The sequence below is a fragment of the Parambassis ranga genome, chromosome 1 (assembly GCF_900634625.1).
Source record: "Parambassis ranga chromosome 1, fParRan2.1, whole genome shotgun sequence".
Classification (NCBI taxonomy): Eukaryota; Metazoa; Chordata; class Actinopteri; family Ambassidae; genus Parambassis; species Parambassis ranga.
In genome coordinates, this window is record NC_041022.1 from 18,436,205 (window position 1) to 18,460,141 (window position 23,937).

The 23,937-nt window shown below is 42.2% G+C and overlaps 1 protein-coding gene across 1 annotated transcript in view; it reads right to left on the reverse strand.

The window, feature by feature from the left end:
• LOC114452539 (voltage-dependent T-type calcium channel subunit alpha-1H-like) overlaps positions 1-19,889 on the reverse strand; it is a 38,407-nt gene extending 18,518 nt beyond the window's left edge. The window contains exons 1-11 of the mRNA XM_028431935.1: positions 19,726-19,889; positions 17,312-17,589; positions 10,664-10,757; positions 10,382-10,515; positions 9,915-10,012; positions 8,688-8,847; positions 6,125-6,437; positions 5,935-6,027; positions 5,267-5,849; positions 3,109-3,485; positions 197-348 (exon numbers count right to left, since the gene is read on the reverse strand). Of these exons, the coding sequence (XP_028287736.1) occupies positions 197-348; positions 3,109-3,485; positions 5,267-5,849; positions 5,935-6,027; positions 6,125-6,437; positions 8,688-8,847; positions 9,915-10,012; positions 10,382-10,515; positions 10,664-10,757; positions 17,312-17,565 (2,258 nt within the window). The 5' untranslated portion in view covers positions 17,566-17,589; positions 19,726-19,889. The remainder of the gene's footprint in view (positions 1-196; positions 349-3,108; positions 3,486-5,266; positions 5,850-5,934; positions 6,028-6,124; positions 6,438-8,687; positions 8,848-9,914; positions 10,013-10,381; positions 10,516-10,663; positions 10,758-17,311; positions 17,590-19,725) is intronic.
• Positions 19,890-23,937: the final 4,048 nt, after the last annotated feature.

The window sequence follows — 23,937 nt, forward strand, 5'->3', positions numbered from 1 at the left end:
GATTGGCCTATGAGTGCACCCACTTGGCTCTGCTGCCAGAACCAGCGGCGTCACTGTGACAGTTGGTGTAGCCCTGCTGTGCAGAGCTGTGTGCTGAGGATCATAAGGATTTACCTGCGATAAGAAGAATATACAATGGCACAATACCCATTCTAGGCTAAACATACAAACAAAGATTCCTCGCTCAGAGCCCCACCTGATGATGACAATGATGCTGTCAAAGCCGTTGTACGGGTTCTTGATGTAGCCAAACAGGCCGAGAGCCAGCAGCTTCAGCAGCATCTCCAGACTGAAGAGACTAGTGAACACCATGTTACTGATCTCCAAAATATCTGTCAGCTCCTGCGGCTGAAGAGGTGCAGTGTTTGTGGAGAGAAAAGAGGGAGAGATTGATGTACAGAGACGGACTCAGAGAAAAATGAACAAATAAACCGACACAGACAGATAGTGTAAAGAGCTGCAGACTGAACCTGTAAGAAACTCCTACAATGTTATTCAAGGTTCCTGTGTGGGCCCATGTGGACTGAAGTGCAGATTTCTCCCTATTAAAACTTTCACTGCATAATGAATGCATTTAGATTATTAATCTTATTGATATTACTTAAAGCACTAGTTCTCAAACGGTGAGCTGCACAGGAAGAGAAAGAGGGTTTGGGTTTAACTTTAAATTATTCAGACTGCAAACCTACAATTTGTTACACAGGTGAGCCAAACTAAAATTCATGGAAAGATGATCAAAAGCTTGTGGCCCTTTTTTTAGATGTTCCCAAAATGTGGACATTTCAGGCAAAAAGTCAGATTGGCTGTGGTTAATTGGATTACATTGTTTATGTTGGCTACAAGGTGTCTTTGTATGTCTGCAAACAGGAAGGTTTTAACTATACTGTTAGAGGTCCTGGACATACAGCCGTGTGACATAGGATATCTCAGCTGTAAACAGCATTAAAACAGTGTCTTCTGACAAATAAAGATGATATAATTAAACAAACAGCACATACGAGTTGTCTTTTTCATGGTCATTGTGATCATTTAAATAAATAGAAGGGCAAATCAGTCACATGGATACAGTAGGACTGGCCCTGCATTTACCCTCAAATCAATGCTATTCATAAGGTTATGAATAGCATATGAGTCTATAAAGGATTATGAAAATACTCCAACTTAGATACTCCAATGACTCATGAGTGAGAACAGCAGTGCAGATTGCTAAGAGGAGCAAAGTCCAGAGCTGTCCAGCTCAGCGAGTTTAGCCCAGAAGCAGACTGTATGATATAAAATAATACTATAATAATACTAATACTAATGCTACACTAATAACACATCAAAATCAACTGACTCTTCCACTGTCCATGGCAATCAATATATTGTACTAATCACATGGAAGGCGTGTCAGGATAAAACCTTTTCTGTCCAACAAGAACATGAACCAAACTGCACCGAGGATCAAAGAATCAAAGAAGATTTGCATCCCAAGACCTTCGTACCCACAGCGAAGCATGGTAGTGGAAATGTAATGGTGAGGGCTTCACTTCACAAGGACTGGGCAGCTTATTCAACTCTAAATCCTGCTCCACATCAAAGAGTGCTTGAAGATAATGTGAAGTCATTGAGGTTCAACTGGAAGTAGACATTTTAACAGGATAATGAGACAGGAGCAGATGAACAGCTCCGCCAAGGAATGAGTTAAAAGGAGAGAAGGAAGGTTATGTGATGAACTATAGGGGGAGTCCAGATTTGTGTGGCTGGATGTGAAATGTTAGTACTAAAAAAAAAAACTTGAACCACAAATGAAAGAAGGAAGGCTGGTCAAAGATGTCAGCAGGCAGATGTCAGAGACTGCTGGACAATTATGCAAAATGCCTCTAAGAAGTCATTTCTGTCTAAGCGCAGCTTAATGCCAGCCTCTGGTGCCAGTGCTGCACTTTTCATAGAGGAATAACATGCCTTTTATTAAAGAATGATTGCTAAGGCTGGACAAATGGCAACATTTATCAAGGACGTTCTTAAGTCACATAACTGTATATGTCAGCTCACAAAACAACTTTAATGTTGTCCTTTTGCTCCATATTCCATGATTATTAATCCTTTTAATTATTATTCTGTAGTTATAATCTGATGACACGTGTAGGAATTTTTTCTGTCCTAGTCCAGTTTAAGCAGCTTCAAAACAAGATTTTCCAGGATTTTTGACACATCGAACAATCAGAAATTAAAGCCAGCATCAACAAAAGATTATACAAGTCCTAATACCAAGTAGTCTACTGTCTGCTAAATTAAGTCTAATCCAGCTTGTAACTCCATTTGACAGGAAAGCCCTACATCACAGCAGAGGATGGTGCACCTTCATCACAGTGAACACTGTGGTTTATTTCTCTCAGCTTGTCAAACCAACAAAGTGTAAACAAGTAACCGCGTCTCTGAGCATGCTCATTGACATCTGTCTGACACCAAGCTACTCTCCAGAGACCAAAAAGTCTCTGAGGTCCTTCCGACTGAACTGCGCTGGTCACGTTGATTGAAATGATGGAATATTACCCGATGAAACTGTATGGCTCCTGCTGTATGTCTGCAGGAGAACGATAACGTTAGCCTCACATTTATTTCTTGTTATATTCATCTTCATTTTTATCTTCAGCGAGGTTTTGATCACAAGGGCAGCCATTATTCAAGACCATCAACATCGGTCATATTGTTCAGGAAATTGGCTAAATGCAATCTTCCCTCTTCTTCTACAGTCTGCCCTGCCTTTCAGCCAATCACAGTGTCAGATCTGTCCTCCTCCTCCACCTCACTCCTCCACTCACTCTCTCTCTCTCTCTCTCTCTCTCTTCTCTGTCCCAGGGTCACGCTTTAATTAACACTTCAGGTCTTATGAGTTTCTCCATCTCCTGATACATGCCTGCACACACCCACGTACACACATGCGTGCACACACACACACACACACAAACACACACACATACTTCCTGATCCCATATGCTTGGTGCTGTAAGTGTTGATTGGAGGGTAAGTTTATTGACTCCACCACACATTGTGATTAGCACATCAGTTTTCAATCAAACTGCAAGTGGAATGCTTGTCCTCACACAGCCTCTCTCACAAACTCACCTGTTCGTGGTACTCTATGCCCATCGACAGTGTGTTAATAAGGATGGCAATCATGATTCCTCTGTTGAAGTATCTGCTGCCAACAATAAGTTCCAGTTTAATCTGAAGTCCCGCCCAGCAGCGCTTCCACAGCCTCTTCTTTGGCTCAGACACCTGTGCATCACGGCGGCAGGGGCTGCTACAGTGGCATGGGCTGTTACTATGACATGGGCTGTTGCCATGGCATGAATTGCTGTACCCGCGTTGCAGGTCTTCAGGGTGCTCGTTAGCATTTTCGTTGTCACTGAGTTGGTTGTAGTAGATGCAGTACGGGCATACTGACGACTCTCCGGGGACTTCACCTGGCAACGGTAATGCAGGATGCCCAGCACTCCCACCTGCACAGACATCAGAGAGAAGATGAGACAGACATGGTCCACATAAGTCATACATCCACCGGGGCAGAGAAACAGCTGATTGTGTATGTTGCACCCATGTAGTCATTCATTTAATACAGCATTCTCTGTTCAGTAAAGAAGAGGAGCGTCTCTTCATTTCTCAGACAGAAATTCAATAACATGGAAACCACTGTGCAGAGTTGGGAGGCTTTTGTGCAGAGGGAGAGCTCTTTTATTAGAACAGGGATGTGCATGTGTGTGTGTGTGTGTGTGTTTTAGGGGTGGGGGGGGCTATGATTTCTGCAGAATTCATTAGCAAGCCGCTCGGGAGGAATGCTCCAATGACATAACAACAAATACTAATCTGGCACGAGCAGTTCACTTGTCATCACAATTACAACAAATTCATGTTTCACTGGAGACTGATATAGTGAATCCAATATAGTCATTCTGTGGTGTGTGTCTATAGATAATGTGGCCGCAAAGACACCCTTGCTGAAAAAATGACTGCCTTTACTCCATATACAGAAAACACACTTATCTAAAGCTGCGGCATTAACACATGTAACCACACACTGAATAATTTCTACACATGTTTTTGTTAAGCAGGAAGCATCCCAGTTACACTTCCTGATTTGTATAAACATGTGATAAGTATTTTCCCTGTAGGGACAGTTACACATCAAACTGATGGATGTGTATTAGACAATGTTGGGCCATTGAAGAGTGTGTTAGACCCTAGTTGAGAGACTCATCAGAGACTCACTGAATGCAGACATGACCATACATGTCGTGTTCGTTTACACTTTGTATGTTTATACTCTCCTTGCTTTTCCAGTGCCCCTCTTCGAACAAAAGATTTAGACAACCTTTGTTTTAAAGCTATGACTCATGCTAGGAATTAAAAGTCAGGATATCTCTGCATCTACTGCTTTGATGTTGATTGTATAATTTATATTTCTTCTACCTCGGCAGTTAGAAGGTTTAAGCTTCATTCAGGATAATGACATTGTCTCTATGAATATGTGCTGCTATTAATACACTAGCGTTTTTATGAATTTTTATAATGCTTTAAACAACTCTCAGAGAACTGTGCTCAGTGCTATGACACAATACAAACACATGGTTTCACAAGTTCAAGGTTCAGTGCTTCTTTTCTTTTTTTACATGTAATATAAAAGAAGTATAAAACATTTTTCAATATCCTGTTTCAACTCGTTTTCATGAATATTAGCATCCCGAGCTTTCAGGGAATCCATCTGTTAGGCTGCACAGAGGAGATGTAGATTAAATAAAGTTAGGTCAGAGAGAACGACTTTGGATCAATTGTCTGGAGACATTTCAGCCTTTAGGCTTGAATACTCTATGGGTTTGATTTGAGTATTGTGCTGGTATTTCTTTCCAAACTATGCTGATGTGAGGGATGTAGCCTAGCTGGTTCTGGAATTGTTAATCATACAATGAATCCAATTTAATACATTACATCACATTATTACCCAAGACACTTGGGTGTGATCTTGTAGAAGAGACATGTCTGTGCTGCCTTCTTGCATCGTGCTTGGCTACTGAGAAGCTTTTGTAATGTGGTTTATCTAATTTTTCCTGATTTAAAAAAGAAATATGTTTAACCACAGAGGTAGATTAAAGCTTTTTTCATCACTATTGATAGTATGATGGGGGGATGTTTCAAAATCTGTGCCTCTGCCCCTGTAAAGCCCAGGGTGTGAAGCTGGGACCTTGGGTGCATTCACACCCTCACAAACACGCCCCTTCATTCTCACCATGCTCCAGCACCAGCTGTGGCAGCCTGTTGACGGTCTCTGTGGCAACCAGTCTCTTCTGGTCGTGGCCCTTTGCCTCCAGGTGACTGAAGAGGGGCGATATGAAGGGATAATTAAAACCATTCCCTCCATTACTAACAGCAGGCTCCGATTGAGGCTGCTGGGGATGCTGTTGATGATGCTGGTGACGATGATGATAAAGCTGATGAAGGTGGGACAAGTCATTGGGGGCGTGGCCTGAGTGCCGGTGGGCAAGTCCATTCATCTCTCCGGCTCCGCTCACTCTGGCAGATCCAGAGCCTTGGTCTCTTCGGCACACACACACACAGTGGAAGTGTGTGCGTGCCTGAGCGTAGTAACGGTGCAGTCGCCGCCACCCTTTACGGCTCAGGTGCGCCAGGTAGCGGATGATCTCCTCATAGCAGCTTCCTGGTTGACTGTCACTGGCCAGCGTGGAAGCTGACTGGTGGAGCTGCCGCGCATGCTGCTCCGATTTCATTAAGGCGTGTTCTCTCTGCTTGGTTTCAGAAAACTGGGTTGCTATGACGACCAAGCACAAGTTGATCATGAAGAAAGAGCCCACCTGGTAAGGATAATACACACATTACACACACTACACAATACACAAGTGTAACTTTTCAGGTGAGTGTGTGAGTGTGTGTACTTACTATAATGAGGAAAATGAAGTAGATGAAGTTGTAAAAAGAATGTGCATCCATGACATAGTACATGATGTCCACCCAACCTTCAAGAGTGATTACCTGCATCAAAACACACACACACCGGGCCATCATCGCAGTGGTGATTAGTCCATGTTCATCAGTAGAATTCTTGTATGTAAATCCCACAAATATTTACCTGAAAAATAGCGATCCATGCATATCCAATGTTATCAAAGTTAATAGCTCCTTTGTGTGGGTTTAATTCACCAGCCCGACACTCATTGTAATACTGATACCAGTTCACACAGGACACTGGCTCATCAACGCCTAGTCCCCTCTCTGGCTGAACCTCATCAGCACCCAGGAAGCAGGAAGTCCTCCCTACACGGCGACGAGGCACATCTGAACACCGAAGCATTCCGTTCTCTCTTTCCGTGGAGCAGATGAAGGGGTGGTCCTCTGTGCCATCAGGCCGATAATAGCCATTCAGGAAGGAAATGTTATATCTCCTGGAGAACAGGGGTAAAATGTTAATGAAGGAACACTTAACACTAAATAGGGTCAACATATTCCATTATTTTTTCAAAGATGGGCCAGAGTAGTTTTTTAGCTAATCTAACTTAAACTAAAGCACAACAGGGTCCTTGTTTTTGTTTCTGCTGCAGATTAATTGGATACAGTATTTAGCACACTAGTGGCTTTTTATGATAACAGGATTAAGTACGTAAAGGAATAAGAGGAAGCATGTGACCCACCATGGTTCATTCATGCATTTTTAATTGCATCAAACTAATTTTGGATGAGTTAAAATTTAGACTACAACTCACAGAGCCAACTCAAAAGCTGGACTGGACTGAGTTTCTGGATAGATTCAAGTAAATGATTTTCAGAAAGATAAATCATTTAGCGACCTTTTGTTTAGACTAAAGGTCTGTTTAAAAAAAAAACAGACAGCATGGAATACACAAGAGTGCTGAAGGAGGAAACGAGGAACCACAGAGGGAAAATACAGATGAAGTGAAAGGAGTGAAAGAGGGGGAGGTTGCAGTGGAGAGATAAGCAATCAATCATCAGTGGTGTAGAGAGGGGTCGCAGGGGAGTGCTGCCGCCTCACTACTTATTAGGGAAGGTCATTTTGTTGTTTATGAAGCAGAAAAAAAACTAAATTGCTACACTGAACACAAAACGTTGAAAAGGGTTGGTTTAGAGCTGCGGTGCAGGAAGCAAATGTGATCGTACATGAGTGGAGCAGAAGCCCAGAACAGAATGACAGGGCTTCACTGATACAGCTGTGAGCCCAGGATGCTGCCTCTGAGTCATGGCAGCACTGCGCTGGAAGCTACTATACATTTAAGTTTCTTATTAACAGGACACTAAGATTGCACAAAAAACTGTGACAGTTTAAAATGTAAATGCAATCAGGTACATTATTGTTAACTGAAAAATACTGACTCAGAATTTGATGTTTGCAACACACACACTTAAATAGGACAGGTGCATGTTTACTGCTCCGCAGCATGATCTCTTCTTTTAGCTTACTGTAAACGTAAGAATAATTTACAAGTGTCTATAGTAAGAATAAATATTTTGTCATTGCTGCTTGATGTGAGATCTCAGCTGCTCTCTGAAAGATCTGCCACCAGCACAAGAGCTCTAAAACCTCTGGATTCTGTATCATTCTGCATTGTGTCATCATATTGGTTGGATTAGACCATTGAATCTTTTTTTTTTAATCAGAGAAAGCTGCAGAGTTTTCTGTGCTATCATTGAGCCTGCTACAGATCTGTTTTTATTGCAGTACTGCCTGAAGGTCCACAGAACCGTATTTGTTAACAGCCTTGTAGGCTGTGTTCAGAGATCCATGTGATTTTTTTGAATTCTTGATAATATTATTTATGATGTATTGTTGAAGTATTTTCCCACGCAAAACTTTACTCCCATCTACTTCTGAAAGCCTCGGCTTCTCTCAGCTGGTCTTATTTTGTGTTTAGTATTTCACTTAGGGTGTTTTGTATTTAATTTATTCCATCTTTTGTTGCTCCTGTTCTGACTTTGTTTGGAACATGATGCTGCCATCAATACAACTTCTCGCTTTTATTATTTGAATTAAATTACATATAAATAGCTTGCAAATCATTGCACTCTGATTTTTATTCTCCCAACTTTTTAAAGTTTTATGTAAATAAGTTGTTGTAAGTTTTTAGTTACAGTCATAAGTGCACATTCATAAAGCATAAAGCAAACTGCTGATCCTGTATCTAGTACACCAGCACAGTGCTGTCATCGATTAGTGGGTCAGATAAACAGGTCGGAGAACAGGTTTGTGAACATGTGAACATATGAGCAGGAGTGTGAGTGATGGTACGGCAGAACAGGATCAGTCAGACAGCATGACGTGAGGGATCATGTGGGAGAGACAGGACAGAAGGATGGGGAAACTCAGAAGGCTTCCAGCGGAAACAGCCACTAAGAGTCAGCCCCTGAATAACGACACACTAAATTCATTTAGCCTCCTTAATCCTTTGATTTGTGATCTGTGATGCTTAAAGGGTCCAGCAGGAGTCACGTTTGCTGCCTCTAAGACAGAGCTGATTAGAGAACAAACAAGATCAGACTATCTGTGATATTGATCCCCACTTAGAAATAATAGCTGGGTGAAAGAATCGAATCACTTGTGAGCAAACTTTGACACAGGATTCAAAGTAATGAGGCCAGTACATCCCTATTTGTGACATCCGCCTGTTACTATAGTAACTCACATCTTGACATCCTCTCCGATGAAACAGCGGTTCCTCAGAAGCCCCGCCCACAGCTGTACGCCAACAATGCCAAAGATGAAGAAGACAAAAAAGCAGAGCGCCAGCACATTGCCCAGCATAGGAAGCGTGTCTAGAAGGAGGGTCACCAGGATGCGCATACCTACCGAAAACACACACAGCATGAACACCGCAACCACACACACACACACTCATTCAAGCACCAATCTGCCTGGAAGGAAAACTAATGTCAGCCATACGAAAGGTTGGCCCGAGATAAATCTCTCAGTGTGTTCTGCACAAAACTGAAGCAGTGAAATTAGTTGAATAGCAAATAATTGGAGTTCAAACACTGATAATTAGCCTCCACTCCACTCTGCTGTAGAGCACGCAGACCAAATCTTCCTCCTCACTCCTTCTGCTCTTCTAGCCACTTAAAACCCACTCTTAGATTTTACAAGAGGAGTTGTGCCCAAGGTCACAGTGTGTAGTAAAACAAAAACATAATGTTGGCTGGCCATTTGCGGTGCAGTCAGCTGTTAAGAACAACACAAGCATCACAATGATTTCCATGACTTTGCTCATTGTGTCCTGATTTGTTTACATATGCATCCATCAAAAGGAGAACTGCTGCTGTTAACCGATGCGTGGCTGTAGAAGTAAAAGAAATTAAGTCGAATTTACAGTGTAGTCAGAGAGTACAAGGACAGTGACACATTTTTCATTGTCTTGACTGAGACTAATGAGGTTCCTGACTTTCAGCTGAGGGTGTTTCCACATCAGATGAACGGGGCCGGAATTGAAGGCCTTTTTGATGATGATCCAATTAATGGAAACACAGAGTTGATTGGACAAGTTATCAGAAACTTAAGCAAGTCTTGCATCATCATCACTTTGAATATTTTGTTCAGTCAGAAGCTTCCTGAAGTCACAGACAAAGGGCTGCAGGCATTTGGTAGGCTTTCTGCTGATACTCTGCCAGGCCTGCACTGCAGCCATCTTTACTTCTTGCTTGTTTCTGGCTGCTTTCTCTCTGTCTGACCAACTGTAAGTTAAGCAGATGATCAGTTGGACTTGAGTTATGGCCTGCTACATTGCCATAAAGTCACAAAACTCTTGCTCTGGTAACCGAGTTTAAACATGAACAAACTTGAAAATCAGCACTCAGTGCACAGTCAACACAATGAAACAGATGTGTGAGCTGCATGTTGGAAGGGGGAAAAAACTCACTGGGAACTCTGTTGATGGCTCGCAATGGGCGGAGAACCCGAACGGTCCTGATAGCTGATAGGCTGACGTTGTGTCCTTCCAGTGAGTACTCCAGCATTCTGCAGAGAGGGAAAGCCACCACCGTGTCAGAGGCATCCTGATCAGCCCGACCTTGGCAAACCCTGAGCGTCTATAGGGAATCCAGGCGAACACAGTCTCTCGGATACATAGCCTTTTAACTACCAATCACCGAGGTCTGTGTCTCAGAGGGCCGAATGATGCGATTGTCATTCTGTAAAGCTTTCACACACACGTACACACACACTTCCACCAGTAAGCACGCGCACACACACGCTTGACATTTAACTGGCATTAAACAAGTGTCTAAGCTTTACACAAAACACACACATACACACTTTTGGCTCATATTTAATGTCACAGGCGTGTTCGTATGACTGCATGTGTGTGTGACTCTGTCAAACACTCACCCCACTAAAACAATGAAGAAGTCCAATCTGTTCCATGTGTCTCCTAGGTAACCATTATGACCTATGACCCCGAGAGCCACCATCTTCACCAACATTTCCCCAGCAAAAAACACAAAGATCCCATCATCCAGAGCCTGCACACACAGACACACACACACACACCCAGAGGATTAGAATTAACTGATTAAAAAAAGACAGCAAAAACTTTTCAGACCCTTGTTAATGAAGTCTCATAGCAACAACATAATTAGCTTGTAATTTCAGATTGATTGTGTGCTTTACCTGCAGCAGGAAGGGGGTGTGGTCACATGGCTGGAACATCCCTAGGGTCACACAGTTCAGCAGGATGGCCAAAATGCTCACGCGCTCAAACCATGTGACATGAGGTTAAGGGTACACACCACAGCAGAGGTTAAACATTGATTACAGAGACAAAACTCATTATTAGCTGATTTCACAGAGCTTGTAATTGTCACAATGAAAACAAGAAGGAAAATAAGAGAACGCTGTTTGCTCAGCCCACTTCACTTTTACTCAGAGTCCTGTATTATAGGGTGTTGATAAGAAACAAAAAAGAGTTGTACGTCCTGGCTGTGTTGACTGTGTGTTATGCTTCATGGAACTGCATATAGGTGATAATGTAAAGGGGAAAAAAGCACACAAACCATACACACAGACTTAAAGCTACAGCACATGAATGTACTCTCCTCCTTCCGGTGGTACACACAGTTGTATACAGTATATCATATACAAGTAAACTTGTTATTGATGGGTCACTGAATATGACACTGAAAAGGAGCTAACCTAATCTGACCAGAGTAATCTTTCAGTGATAGAAAGGCCAATCTAGGTCCACACTGTGTCATGGATTACTGATGGTTTTACCGATGCTTCCTTAATGCTCTTAGAAAGATTTGTATTTGTACTATAAAACAGTCATATAACAGATACCTGTTACATTTACTCCACCAAATCAATTGACTCCTGCATTGAATCTTCTCTAAGCACGAGCTTAGAATTTTCTACAGCTGGTAGTATTATACAGTATTCTGTCAACAGGATCATTTCTTGGTTAGATGCTCCACCATACTCCTGCAGCTTCCTCCATCTCTTTATTCTATGGACGCTCTAGCCTTCACCTAATGCAAACCAGTATTTCCTTGTTAACAAAACACCCCATCAGTACCAGCGCAGGAGCACAGGAATACTTCCACAGAAACCAGACTGTAAAACAAAAGGATCTACCAGGCGATGATGGACTTAATCAGGATGATGCGACTTTGCTTCTACACCAGCTAGACTACAGTATTGCACTATAGCGCTAAGTCTCTGGAAAGATAGGTAACATTCTTGTAAGCACTTGAGTTCATGTGGTGTGTTTGTGAGGGTAGAGCGTGTGCTCATTAAGGTCTGGTGACTGTGAGGGCCATAGCATATAATTCACATAATTTTCATACTCATCAAACCGTTCAGTGACCTCTTGTGCCCTAAGTGGAATCATCTGCATTCATTATCTCATTCTTTCTCTACTCATTTATTCAAGTTTTTCCTTTAGTCTGTCACCCCTAGGTATCCAGCCAACAGTAATATGTCTGTGGCAACCCTGAGGAAAATGACTAGTCAAAGTTGAAGGTCCGTCTTGCATTATACAAAACGCTCACAGAATAAACTTACAAAATATCTGACTGAGGTTTGCATGAGCATGAATTCTGTGCCTCAGCTTAAAATCAAAATTACAAGCACATAGCTGAATATACTAACCGAAGAAGAAACATTGCTTATAAGGGCAGGAACTTGCAATAATAAGCTTAAATGTGTCAACCTTGATTTACGAGCACAGCTCCTGACAAGACATTTTGACATTTTTAAAATTCACTACAGAAACCAGACAGCTACCATGAAACGGTCTGTATGACATTTGAAGTCAGTTTAAGTGTAAACCTGTGTATGGTGTGTGTTTGAGCATCTGTGCTGCTTTGCTAGCTGTCACACTGGAACTGGGAGCATGAATCAGAAGTGAAAAGCGGAGAGGTATAAAAGAGGAAACAGTCTGAAGTAGAAAGTTAAAAGAAATATTGTGTTGGGTTTGTGCAATCATGGACACACACACACACTTGAGCACAAATGTGAAAACTGCTGAATGGCTGACAGGAATGTATTCAAGAGCCAAGGACGCATACATAACAAAGCCTGAAGCATGCACATGGACACATACACACAGACACATGTGCGCACACACACACACACACACACACACAGAGACACAGGGTACACACACACACAGAGTCCCCTTCCCGGACACTTTGCTCTCGAGAGGGCGGAAAAATTAATGAGAGTACAATCCTTTATCACCCTTGAGACAGAGCGAGAGAGAGAAATGAGAGAGAGAGACAGACACAGGAGAGAGAGAGAGAGAGAGAGAGAGGGTAATCCAGTGTCCTCCCTTTGCTATGGTTGCCATGGGAACCCCCATCTCACCGTGGGAACTGACTTCTGAGTTTCACAATCCGCTTGCATCCTGTCTGGACTGGAACACAACACAATTAATACATACACACAAAGTAAACACACACACATGGCCAACAGAAACCAACGTCCTTCAGCACAACTCCTGCTGAAGCATCCCTGTTTTCCTCAGAGCTGAGGAGGGTCGTTATAATCTTGTTCCATCTGTGTACGTTACAGCAGCTTCAATAACAATGCACATCCATAAAACACACACACGTGCATTTACACATGGACGCAGGCATGCATAGTTAAATAAGGGATGGGGCAGGGTCAAGGTGTGAGTGATGGATGGGATGGAATATTTCCACGGCTGGCACATCATTCAACATCAGGGATGAAACGTCCTTTTCTCTGTTTCGCTCTCTCCATTGCTTTTCCTTTATCTACGCTCACACTCAACCTTTTCCTCTATCATCTCTCATTTTCCTCTACAGGCTTTTTTTCCCTCTCTTTGGCCCAATTATTTTCCTCTCCGCTTTGCTCCTCCTGCTCTCTGTCTCTCCCTCTTCCTTTATATAGTGCGGCATAATTTCACATCTTCATTCCGTATCACTTCTTGCATTTTTTTCCTTTTTTTGCCTCTCCCTTCCTCTCCATACACTTCCTCTGTGAAACGCCTTTGCTCGGCTCCCTCCCTGTCTACATCTACCCTCTCTACATATGACTGTCCTTAGGTAGGCTTCTAGTCTCTGTCAGAAATCTGAGTCTCAGCCAACAGATAAACTACAACTACACTTAATAATTAACATCTTTAGAGAGATGGAGAAGCAGAGAGCCAGACAGGGCGAGATACAGAGGGACAATTAGAACAGCAAGATAACAGAGACGAAGACTCTGACAATTCAAGCTTTTAAGTGTAAACACATGCAAATGTTACGTGGTCTCCATGTTTTGTCTCACTAATTGCTGTATCCTCTAATCTTCACATTCTTCCTTGCTATCCATAAACCACCTCCTCTCCCCTCCTTGCTCTCCCTCCCTCGAACCCTCTCTCGTTGAGTGCCAACACAGGTAATAAAGGTCAGGCAGACATTATAAATCAAATCAGATCACATCACCCTGATCTTTCTGGCATCATCCTCCACCCTTGGCTGGGATACACATGCTAAGGCCAGTGTGTGGGAACATTTTCATGTGAAATGTTCATTAACTCAAAACGATTGTCCATAGGGACCCACATGCTGCCCGAATACAGAGAAGGTCTTAGATTTTCCGGTGTGGTACTTCTGTCTCATGAGGCACCCTTTTTAAAAGGTTACATGTTTTACCTTAGAGCTTTACATCTCAGTTTTAAACCATTAGGAAGACAAACCCAAAATACATTCGGCTGATGTACAGTTTGTCCTCCACTAGCATGACACTGCTTTGTCTTTGTACCTAATGTTTGTCAGGAGAGCTTTCCATTTTAATCATTTATATTACGTAATAGCTTTGAAAGAAAAAACCCAACAGCTTATTAACATTTACTTCACTAAGAAGGAAGAATAAGAAGGTATCTTGTGTGTCCTTATTAATTTCCTCTTAACAAAATTGTATATTTTATTGCTGGCAGCAAGGCTCTATTGCAATACCAGTAGGTAAGACTGAAATATGCTGCTGGGTGTAACCGATGATTCAGATGGATGGGGTAGTATCTAAAATTTCTACTTCTAAAAAAAAGAAAGAAAGAACACCACAGTGTTGTTGTCCTGGAACCAGTGACCTTTGACTTTAAAAAAAAACAAAAACTGCTCAATGTTGTGTCCACATAAACATTTGTGCCCAATCTGAATAAATCCCCTCAAGGCATCCTGAGGCATTGTGTTCACAAGAATGGGATGAACGGAGAACACAATTACATTATGCCTCCTGTCACTGCAGTCACTAGCACCCAAAAACACCCAGAAACACTCTGGACTTCATTCACACAAGCCTCATGGAAAAAAAGATTTAAGCTGGAACTTTGGAAACAAAATAATAAACATATAAACATCAATAAAATTGTTGTTTAAATCAGAAGCTCAATACATTTGAGTGGGAATCCTAGAGTATGATGTGTATGATTTGCTGCTTGGCCTTACACTTTCACTTTGGAATCCACACACACAGACTTGATTAAACATAACCTAGATAGGCTCAAAGTCTGTGCAGTGTGTGTGTGTGTATGTGTGGCCAAGTTAGTCAAGTTGTCTACTGGCTCCACCCCTAATGAGTGTGACAGCTGGTAACCATGGAAACAATTGCTGGAATCATGTTAATTGGCTGAAATGGTTCTGACAGCTCACCCTACTTGGAGTAAGATCTCTTCCTTTCCTATCCATCGCTGTGTCCCCATCACTTCCTCACACACACAGACACACACACACACACGTCTCAACCCAATTACAAACCTTTTTAAGAAAATAAAAATAAAAAGGGGTAAATAGGAAACATGGTGTTCATGTGGGGGAATGAGAGGAGAGAAGGAACAGACTGACAGAGCAAAATAAGAAAAGCAAGCTAAGAAAGATTCTTGTATAGGAGTGACAGAATCCGCTTTTCTCATCTTTAAACAACAGGAAATGCTCTGAATGTTTCATGCACTGCTGAATAAGTTATGTCCTGTGTGTAATGTTTTGTGTGTGTGTGGCTTATCTGTGTGTGCACATAACCACTCCACACCTCCACACACGTGTTTCTGTGTGTATCATATGTTACATTAAATGAGTGGGATTACTCCCAAATGGAAAGCTCAGCGTATTACACCTTCTTCCGCACAGATTACAGTGTAACTACTGTAACGTCTCCTCCCAGAGAAATGGGAAATAACTAATCAACGTGGAAAGAAGTATACAAGAATGTTATATAATAGCAGAAGCCAGTTTTGTTTTTGTTCTGAATAAACTAGATTAGATGTGCTGTAGGGTGAAGAAGACATGTACAGTGTGTGTAAACATGGCATAAAAGAGCAGGAGTGTTTTCTTCTAAGAGGGAGGAAATGGAAAGAAGATAGCAAATTAATTTTAATATGTACTGAGTGCAAAAGTAGCAGAAAGGAAGGAGGGGGTCACCTCAGGAAAAATGGGGCTTTCAGCTCTTGGGGACTGCCCCCCCATCCCACCCCCAGCGCGCTCACATTAATGTCCCTGTCGAACAATGTCCACCCACATTACTTCCCCCGCAGATCACTCACAGTAACGCAACGTCACAGGCACACACACACACACAGACACTGTACATACAGCAAAGACATAAACACAAAGTAACAATGCTGTGGATACACAAATGTATAGAAAAAAAAACATCAAACTCATTTAAACACAAAAATACTGCAAGCGGAAGTAACCAGACCGTCGGGGCAGAGCTACGCTGTTGCCAGGCAACCAGGTGATTCCTCTAAAGAGCCTCTCCATGGGAGATTCCCTCGTTTGTGTGAGGGCATTTACTCGTGTGTGTGTGTGTGTATGTGCGTGCGCATGCTGGCCAGTGTGTGTATGATGCTGTGTGTGTGTGTGTTTGCAAGTGCACCCAGTAAGTTAGTGCTGACACAGTGAACGTACAATGTTCTGGGATGCGACCATGGTAACAGCCCAGCAGGCTACAGAGGAGCCTGGTTCATGGCATTTGTAGTTTTTTCTTTCTCTTTTTTTACTTGGTGTACATTTTATTTATTCAGCAATTATGTATTTATATTTTATGGAGTACACAGAGTGCTGATGGCTGCAAATACCCTTAGACGGGCACACTGACATACGCGCACACAAGGAGAGGAACACACACACACACATAGGATATCGCACCTAGTCGTAAGCTGTGGAAAATATTCAATTTGGAGAGCCTCAACAAATCCCTGAGGTGTTGCTGACGTTTATGCATGCTTCAGAGTATTCATAGCCGCTCACACACACTACGGTGCTGATAACCACGCACCTACACACACTCACACCTTCACCGTCTACAGCAAAACGGGATCGAGGTTGAGGCAGAGCGTGAGAGACAGGGAGGGGTATGAGAGGTGAGACAATGAAGACAGAAGCAGAGCAGGGTTTGGGATGTGACGTGAGTCTTTACTATTTGTGACTTCTTGGGCTGTACAAATGGAGGCCGGTAACAATGCCACTGACAGGCGACTGTAACCCTGGAGATTCATTAGGGCTTGTCACTATGGAAACCTCCAATCAGGAAAAAATGTTAGCCATCTTTTCCTATAGCTAATGGGTCCAAGGAAATACCTGTGTTCTGCCAAACACACACACACAATACTGACCTTATTCCTGTCTCTCTTGTGTTTAAACATAAAGTAAACATCTAGGCACTAGATGCCTTGTATGCACAAGGGCTTTGAGAAAGTACAGAGCTGAAACACAAACAGACAATGTCTCTGTCACATTATAAACAGAAACGCACATATGTGCACAAAAACACACACAGAGCCTGACGTTAACTAGCAGCAGTGAAGGATATGGGTGGCAGACAGCTCGAAGGCACCAGGAGCGGGGAGGGCTGGTTTGGGTCAGAGCCAACAGAACCACCGGTGCTAGAGAGGGGTATGGCAGCTCATCCTTCTCCTCTTCTTCCTCCTCCTCTTCCTCCCCATTCTGTTCCCTCTCCTGTCCCTCAACTGACACATGCACCTTCTCCCCCTCCTCCTCCTCATCCTCTTCCTCCTGCGATGGTCCTCTGTGCTCATGCAGGTCTGGCTCCTGGGTGCCCATCATGGCCGTGCCGTGAACAGCCTGAACCTAAAAGAGGGCGCAGGGGCACCAGCACACTGTTCAAGACACCACACTATATTGTATGGATGACGCCCATGTGTGTGTGAATCTGTGTGTGTGTCTCTGCTGCTCTGCTGCCTTGTGGCTGGCACTGCAGCTCCCAAAACAAACTGGAACTGCATTGACTGTCAAGCTTGCCAGCCGGTCCATGAGCAAAGAAACAGAGGAAAAAAATCTTTCTCTATTTTGCTGTGAAACAATAAGTCACGTTCAAGAGAACAATCGCAGCCAGCTCGCAGTCATGTGCAGGAAACAGAAATCTACCTTAATCTAAACAGAGGGAACGAGCACAGGTGCAAATGCAGGGTCAGTACGGACAACAGGAAGCACTTAGACCTCTTTGAAATAATCCTACAGCTGTACAATTCTGTGATGACAACAGCCATTACTGCTGATGCTTTTAATCCAGACTGGCTTTAAACAATCTGGACATACAAAGATAAAGTGGCTTAGACTGCTAGTTCATGTTAATATAAAGAGATTAAAGTGTGGTGTTCCCTTTTTTTTGTTTTTTGTTTTTTTCAATACATTCCCATTCATGATGATTAGTGTTACTTAACTCCCTGAGTAATTTTTCTTTAAGCTGTAATTTAAGATAAAATCTCTTGAAATGCAGTCACATTGTGGAGCTACAGCCGCCTGCGGTGAATTTTTATAGGTACTGACTGAAATTTCTTGGAGCGTTGAAATATCATGTAGAAAATGTCAAATTGAATGATAATCCCAGTTTAAAAGTAAGTGTGTGATCACATGAGTAGATTCATTTCTTGGCTTCAGAGTTCTTCTTTTTTTTTCATCACATTTTCTGCTTTATTAGGCAGCATGCTGGGGAGTTTGGCAGGAAAAGATTGGAGCCGGAGCATGTGACACAGTCCACATTGTCAGGAGTACACAGCAAACGCCGGTCCACTGTGTGCTCATTCCACTGCTTATTGATCCCCAGAGATTCTGGCAAATTTATTCCAAAGTCACCAATTTGTTATAAAGTTGGGGCAGGAGTGCAATTATTTGGATAATGTAAAGAAGATTCGGGACAATGGAAGTCTGGGCCAGCCATGAGTCCATGCAGGTGTATACTCTGCCTAACACTGTCGACAGCACAACAGGAGAGCTGGCATGCAAGTTCACAGCTTAGAGAAGAGTGTGTGTGCATGTGTGTGTGCATTTGATGAAAATAATGAGATTGAACCTGCCACTATCCTGTGTATTCATGATGGGCACAGAGCCTAGACTGTTTAAGGAGTCCATGGCTGCACAATTTAAGGCTTTTTGTTGTGATTCAATAGTAGCTGTTGGGAGGACATCAATTACCCAACGGAAAAAAACAAAAAGCCACTCCAGCAGAATTGAAAACCTGCTGATGATGAAACCTTTCAAAACATTTTAAAAACTCATTATGAGCCTCCCTCGCTAACAGCCAGGCTATGTGTGAATTAAATCATCCTCAACCAGTCACCAGAAAAGCACATATTCATACCTCTAAAAGACCTTTAGAACCCATTAACTCAGCTTTACATCTATAATGTGCAGACATTACAATAAACTGGCTGAGATTATTTCCAAGAATATATAGCACTGCTCATCAAAGCCACAGCAAATATAGAAAATCTCCCTAAAACATAACGTTTAATCAATACAGTGATTGACAATCCTTCTTTAGAAAAAGGCCAACCGTTTACAATAATGACGACATCTGTGATGCTACAGCCTCTCCCAGCATTACTCTGTCTGTGAGCAATGACACGAAAAACAATTAATCCAGTTATTCCTGTGTTAAACTGGAGAATCAAATAAAAGCAAATATCTCAAAAGAAATCTCAACCTTGCCCTGACATCCTATTGTATAGGATAACATTCATATAGGCCAAAAGTGCGACAAGGTAACCAACTAGGAAGACTTCATAGCTGCCCTTCTCACATTTATTTTATTTTTTACCTTTTTGTGGAAGACACACCGCCATTGTCAGAGCGACATCATAATATCTGGGCATTCTCTATTGTGCCATGGGCTTTAACCCAGCGCAGAACCAAGGACAAGTGCGCAGGTAAAAGTATATCACAGCACCAAAAAAGAGCAAAAAAAACTTTGCCTCATGTTCTCACCGGGGAGCAGAGTCCATCCACCAGCGTCACTCACTCCGGGTTCGCCGTGCGCTCCAGGAGCCCCGGTGCTCCATCTGAGAGCAGCCCGCTGGTCCTCCGCCTCCTCCCCCCTTGCCGATATCCAAACTCAGTCGGTCCGTCCGTGTGATGCAAAAGAGGAGAAAAGGGAGAGGTGTGTGACGCACAAGTTTTAATAAACGGGAAAAGTAAAGTTAAAAAAAGGACCAAGCGGTCCCACCGTGCGCCTGCGTCCCCTCCGCTGCTGGACGCGCTCTGCAGTGTCAGGTACCGGAGTTGAGGCGCACCGGAGAGAGGGAGCGTTGCGTCAAGTCGGCGACAAAGAGGTAGACCGGATATACACGGATTTTACCTTCAAAATAAAACTGGTCCCGGAAGTTAAGAGAAGAAGAAAGTGAGAAAAAACACGTAAAAAAGGCCTCGCTGCACGTTTCTCTGTGAGTTATTTGGGCTGAATTCACATCATTAACCAGTTAGTTTGAAGGTGAACAACATTATGCAGATTAGATTAGATTGCTCAATCTATACAAGACTTCAGATTATGACATAAAGATGCCACAGATTTATTCTTAAATCAGCATAGCTTCAGCGAATATTAACGTATAAAGTATAAATGAAAACACCCAGGGACCCACATCTTGTTTTATTTTGAAAGTTTTGACACAGAGCTCATCCTGAATATTGGATAACTTGACAGTGACGGAGTCAGAGCATGTGACTTGTCCCCTCGATCGCCTCCGCCTAAACAGTGTACACCCCATCCTAATGCCCCCCTCTCTGTGTCTCTACCTGGCAGTTATCTCACCAGCCAGCGACCCGGACAGAGTGTGTGACTGTGTGGGCGGAGGGGGCTGTCATTTATGAGCTGATGCTCCACAGTCACACTCTGCAGGGGTGTCGACTCACTAAACCCACAGAGCTCCAACACAATACCTTCAAATCAGCTTATATGCCATGTCAGCTTTCAGAGGACAAGGAATTACTAATGGCTGATACTACAAGCTGCTGTGTAAGATCTCCATGACAGCTGTGCAAGAGGCACGGGCCATTCAGACCTGCTACATCAGTCAAAGCAGCTAAAACTCATAAATATCCTCATTACAGTAGGAGTTCACTTCTGTAGAACAACTTTTCTCTCACTAAAGTTTCATTTAATTCAACACTGCACTGTCTCGGGTAAAGTGGAACTATTGTATGTGTTTTTAATCTGTTGCCTGATGATTATCATTGTTTTAGATCATTATTGTAACCTTTAACTATGCCTTTTACATCAGACATATAAAAAACTCTCCCTGATGAAGAGCAAAAACACCTTAAACCATGTGTACAGCCTAATAAGTAATCACACTCCTTTTACTTTGAGGCAATGTCCATAATTTGCTTTTGTTTGGTTGTATCCTTTCTCATGAAAAGGCACTCACGGTGTCGGTGAAGCTGCAGTGATAAAAACAGCGATTGGAAAATGGCAGAATAAACATAATTAACATCTTAAAATAGCACTGAAACTGAACTACTGCTCATTTTTCTAGGGGGCTCCTTGCATTTCCCTGAAGGCCCCCTGGCAGTCCCTAGATCACACTTTGGGAGCCATTATTAGAGTTACAGTACACTGTCGGTCTTAGCAAACAGCTTACAGGGAGCAGTAGTCTTAAACGCTCTCTAGCTAATTTTTTAATATCTACACATGGCTTCCAAATAATTTTCTGGGGATGTTCGTTTGATGTTTACACTCAATTAAACAGAAGAAACAGAAAGGGAGTCCCGTGGTAGTGACTGTGTAAGGCTATAATGCTCATTAGATGATAGAAAACAGATTTGGATGGACTCAGAATAGACAAGTATTCTTAGATCTTACAAGTGGGACAAAGAAATGTAAATTTACAGTGCTGGAGGAAATACCTACAGTATTTCACTGAACAAGCCAACAGGGTGGTCAAAAACATGTGTGACATTTATTAGCTGCAACTAAAGTAAACGCTGAGGTGTTTAATCCTAATAGTTATTTTAAAGGACCTCTGCATAGATTTGTGCCATCTAGTGGAGAAGCTGCAGATTGCAAGCAACCTTTCTAAGCATGAATGAGGACTCACCCTTCAGTTGTTGCTTGGAGGAGGACCTCTGCCCTATGCAATTAGAAATGGTTAATGCTAAGCTAACAATGATGACTGTCATTAAGCACTGAGGAAAACACAATTATGAAAACTATATGCCTTTCATATATATGCCTTAATTCTACAAACCTTTAATGCACATGTATGTATTATTTTGCATTAACATACTTATTTCTGTTTCTTCAAGACTGCGCAGGTGACAAAAATGTAACTGCAGTCAGAAAGATGATGCATCTGAAATGTGTAAAATGTGAAATGTGCTGGATGAAAATGTCATATTATGGTCATAATTTAAGTGTTTCTTTGACTTGTTGTCACATTTATTTAGATCAAAGGAGCATTTCTTACTGAAGGCATGCCTTATAGGCACCTTATAATAAGAAATTAGCTCAATTTCATGGGTTAACATGGGTTCAAAAGCTCATAATAAGGATGATTACTAAGTGTTACAATACACAACACAGTTGTTGAGCAATTGTTGAGCAGTCTATGTTGTTTTTGCATTTTAAACATGACCCATTAGTTTCTGGTCATAAGCTGAAGTGAAATATTATGTATTGGTAGCACTCAGTATGAAATAACAGGATCACCAGAGTCACTCTGAGTCATATGTTATCAGAATAGTTTCCCGTGGACTGAGAGTCGGACAGAAAAACCAGCAAATTCACAGCATGTGTGACAAAATACTAAGATTAGGTTTTCAGTCAGAGTAGGGAAACACCGTGCAATACCCAATCAACGCCCACAGCAGACAGACTCCTCTCAGCAAGCTAGAATTTTACAACTACAGCATACATCAAAGACTTAGTGTATCTCAACAAACACAGTTTTAAGAATATCTAGGACACAAACAGATGTCTGCAGTTTCTATTGTGCTTTGCCTGAGAAGGTAACTGATGATCATTGTTTGAAGCTTCTGTGTGAGTGTGTGTGTGTGTGTGTGTGTTGGTTGTAATCTGTTGTTATTGGGTCTCCCTGGCTGTGTGTTTCCACTCTTACTCCCATTCGTATTCCCTCTCCTTCCAGCTCATCTCATCCTTCTTACACTTACTGTTTTGTTTAACCCACGCAAGACTCTTTCTGCTCCACAGAATCATTTCATGCATTTTTTACTCCAGCTCTGTCACTGTGGTGTGTTCAAATGCTGGTTTACATTAGTACGGAAATAAGCATACACACACACACACAAATACATTCCCTCTGTTATCGGTTGAGGATGGGTATCTAGGCCAAACATTATTATCAGTGTGTGGTAGGCAACCCTTGGGTGTGTTTCCATGGTGACCATCACATAACATTATATATGGGGAACTGTTTCATTCCATGCAATTGTTGAGAGCACGCACACACATACTGTGGGAATTCGATTACAGATCAATAATCCTGATCAATCATCGGAATTGCCATGACAACCACCTGAGGGTACATCCTGATACAAAGCACAAACACATACTGTACAAGTCTGCAGCAACACATGAGCACTGTGACACTGAGCCAGCCTGCTCCTTTCCTTGACTTGGTTAGAGCAGTAGTGGGGTTACCAAAGCACACACACACACACACACACACACACACACACAGTATAGTCAGTGGTGTCGGTGTCGACTTCTTTAAGTTTCAGTTTTCAAGGGTAGGGGGCAACTGTAAAGTAGGCCTACATCTTCTCTGTTACTTGTTTTTCCAATAATGTTTATTTAAACATTTAAACTGCTTTTGGGACAGGCAACTTTAAAAATGGCTGTGTAAATATGGGATGTCAATGAAACACTTTAAGGGGAAAAAAGGGAAAAATTCAAACAATCAACAAGAACAACATGAGACAAAGTAAAACAACATATAAAACAACCAATATTTTGCATTCAAATAGGAAAAAAACCTGTTGTTTTATCCTAGGAGAATGCAAAATATTGCATTTATAATTCAATAATAAAAATAGAAATAGAAAGTAATGAAGTACCAAACAGGAAGCAAATGACACATCAGAGGTAAATTAATTAAATGATACTACACTCCTATAGATAATGTGGATAAAGTGGATTACTGACAGGACTATACTGGGATAATACAGAGAAATAATAAGATT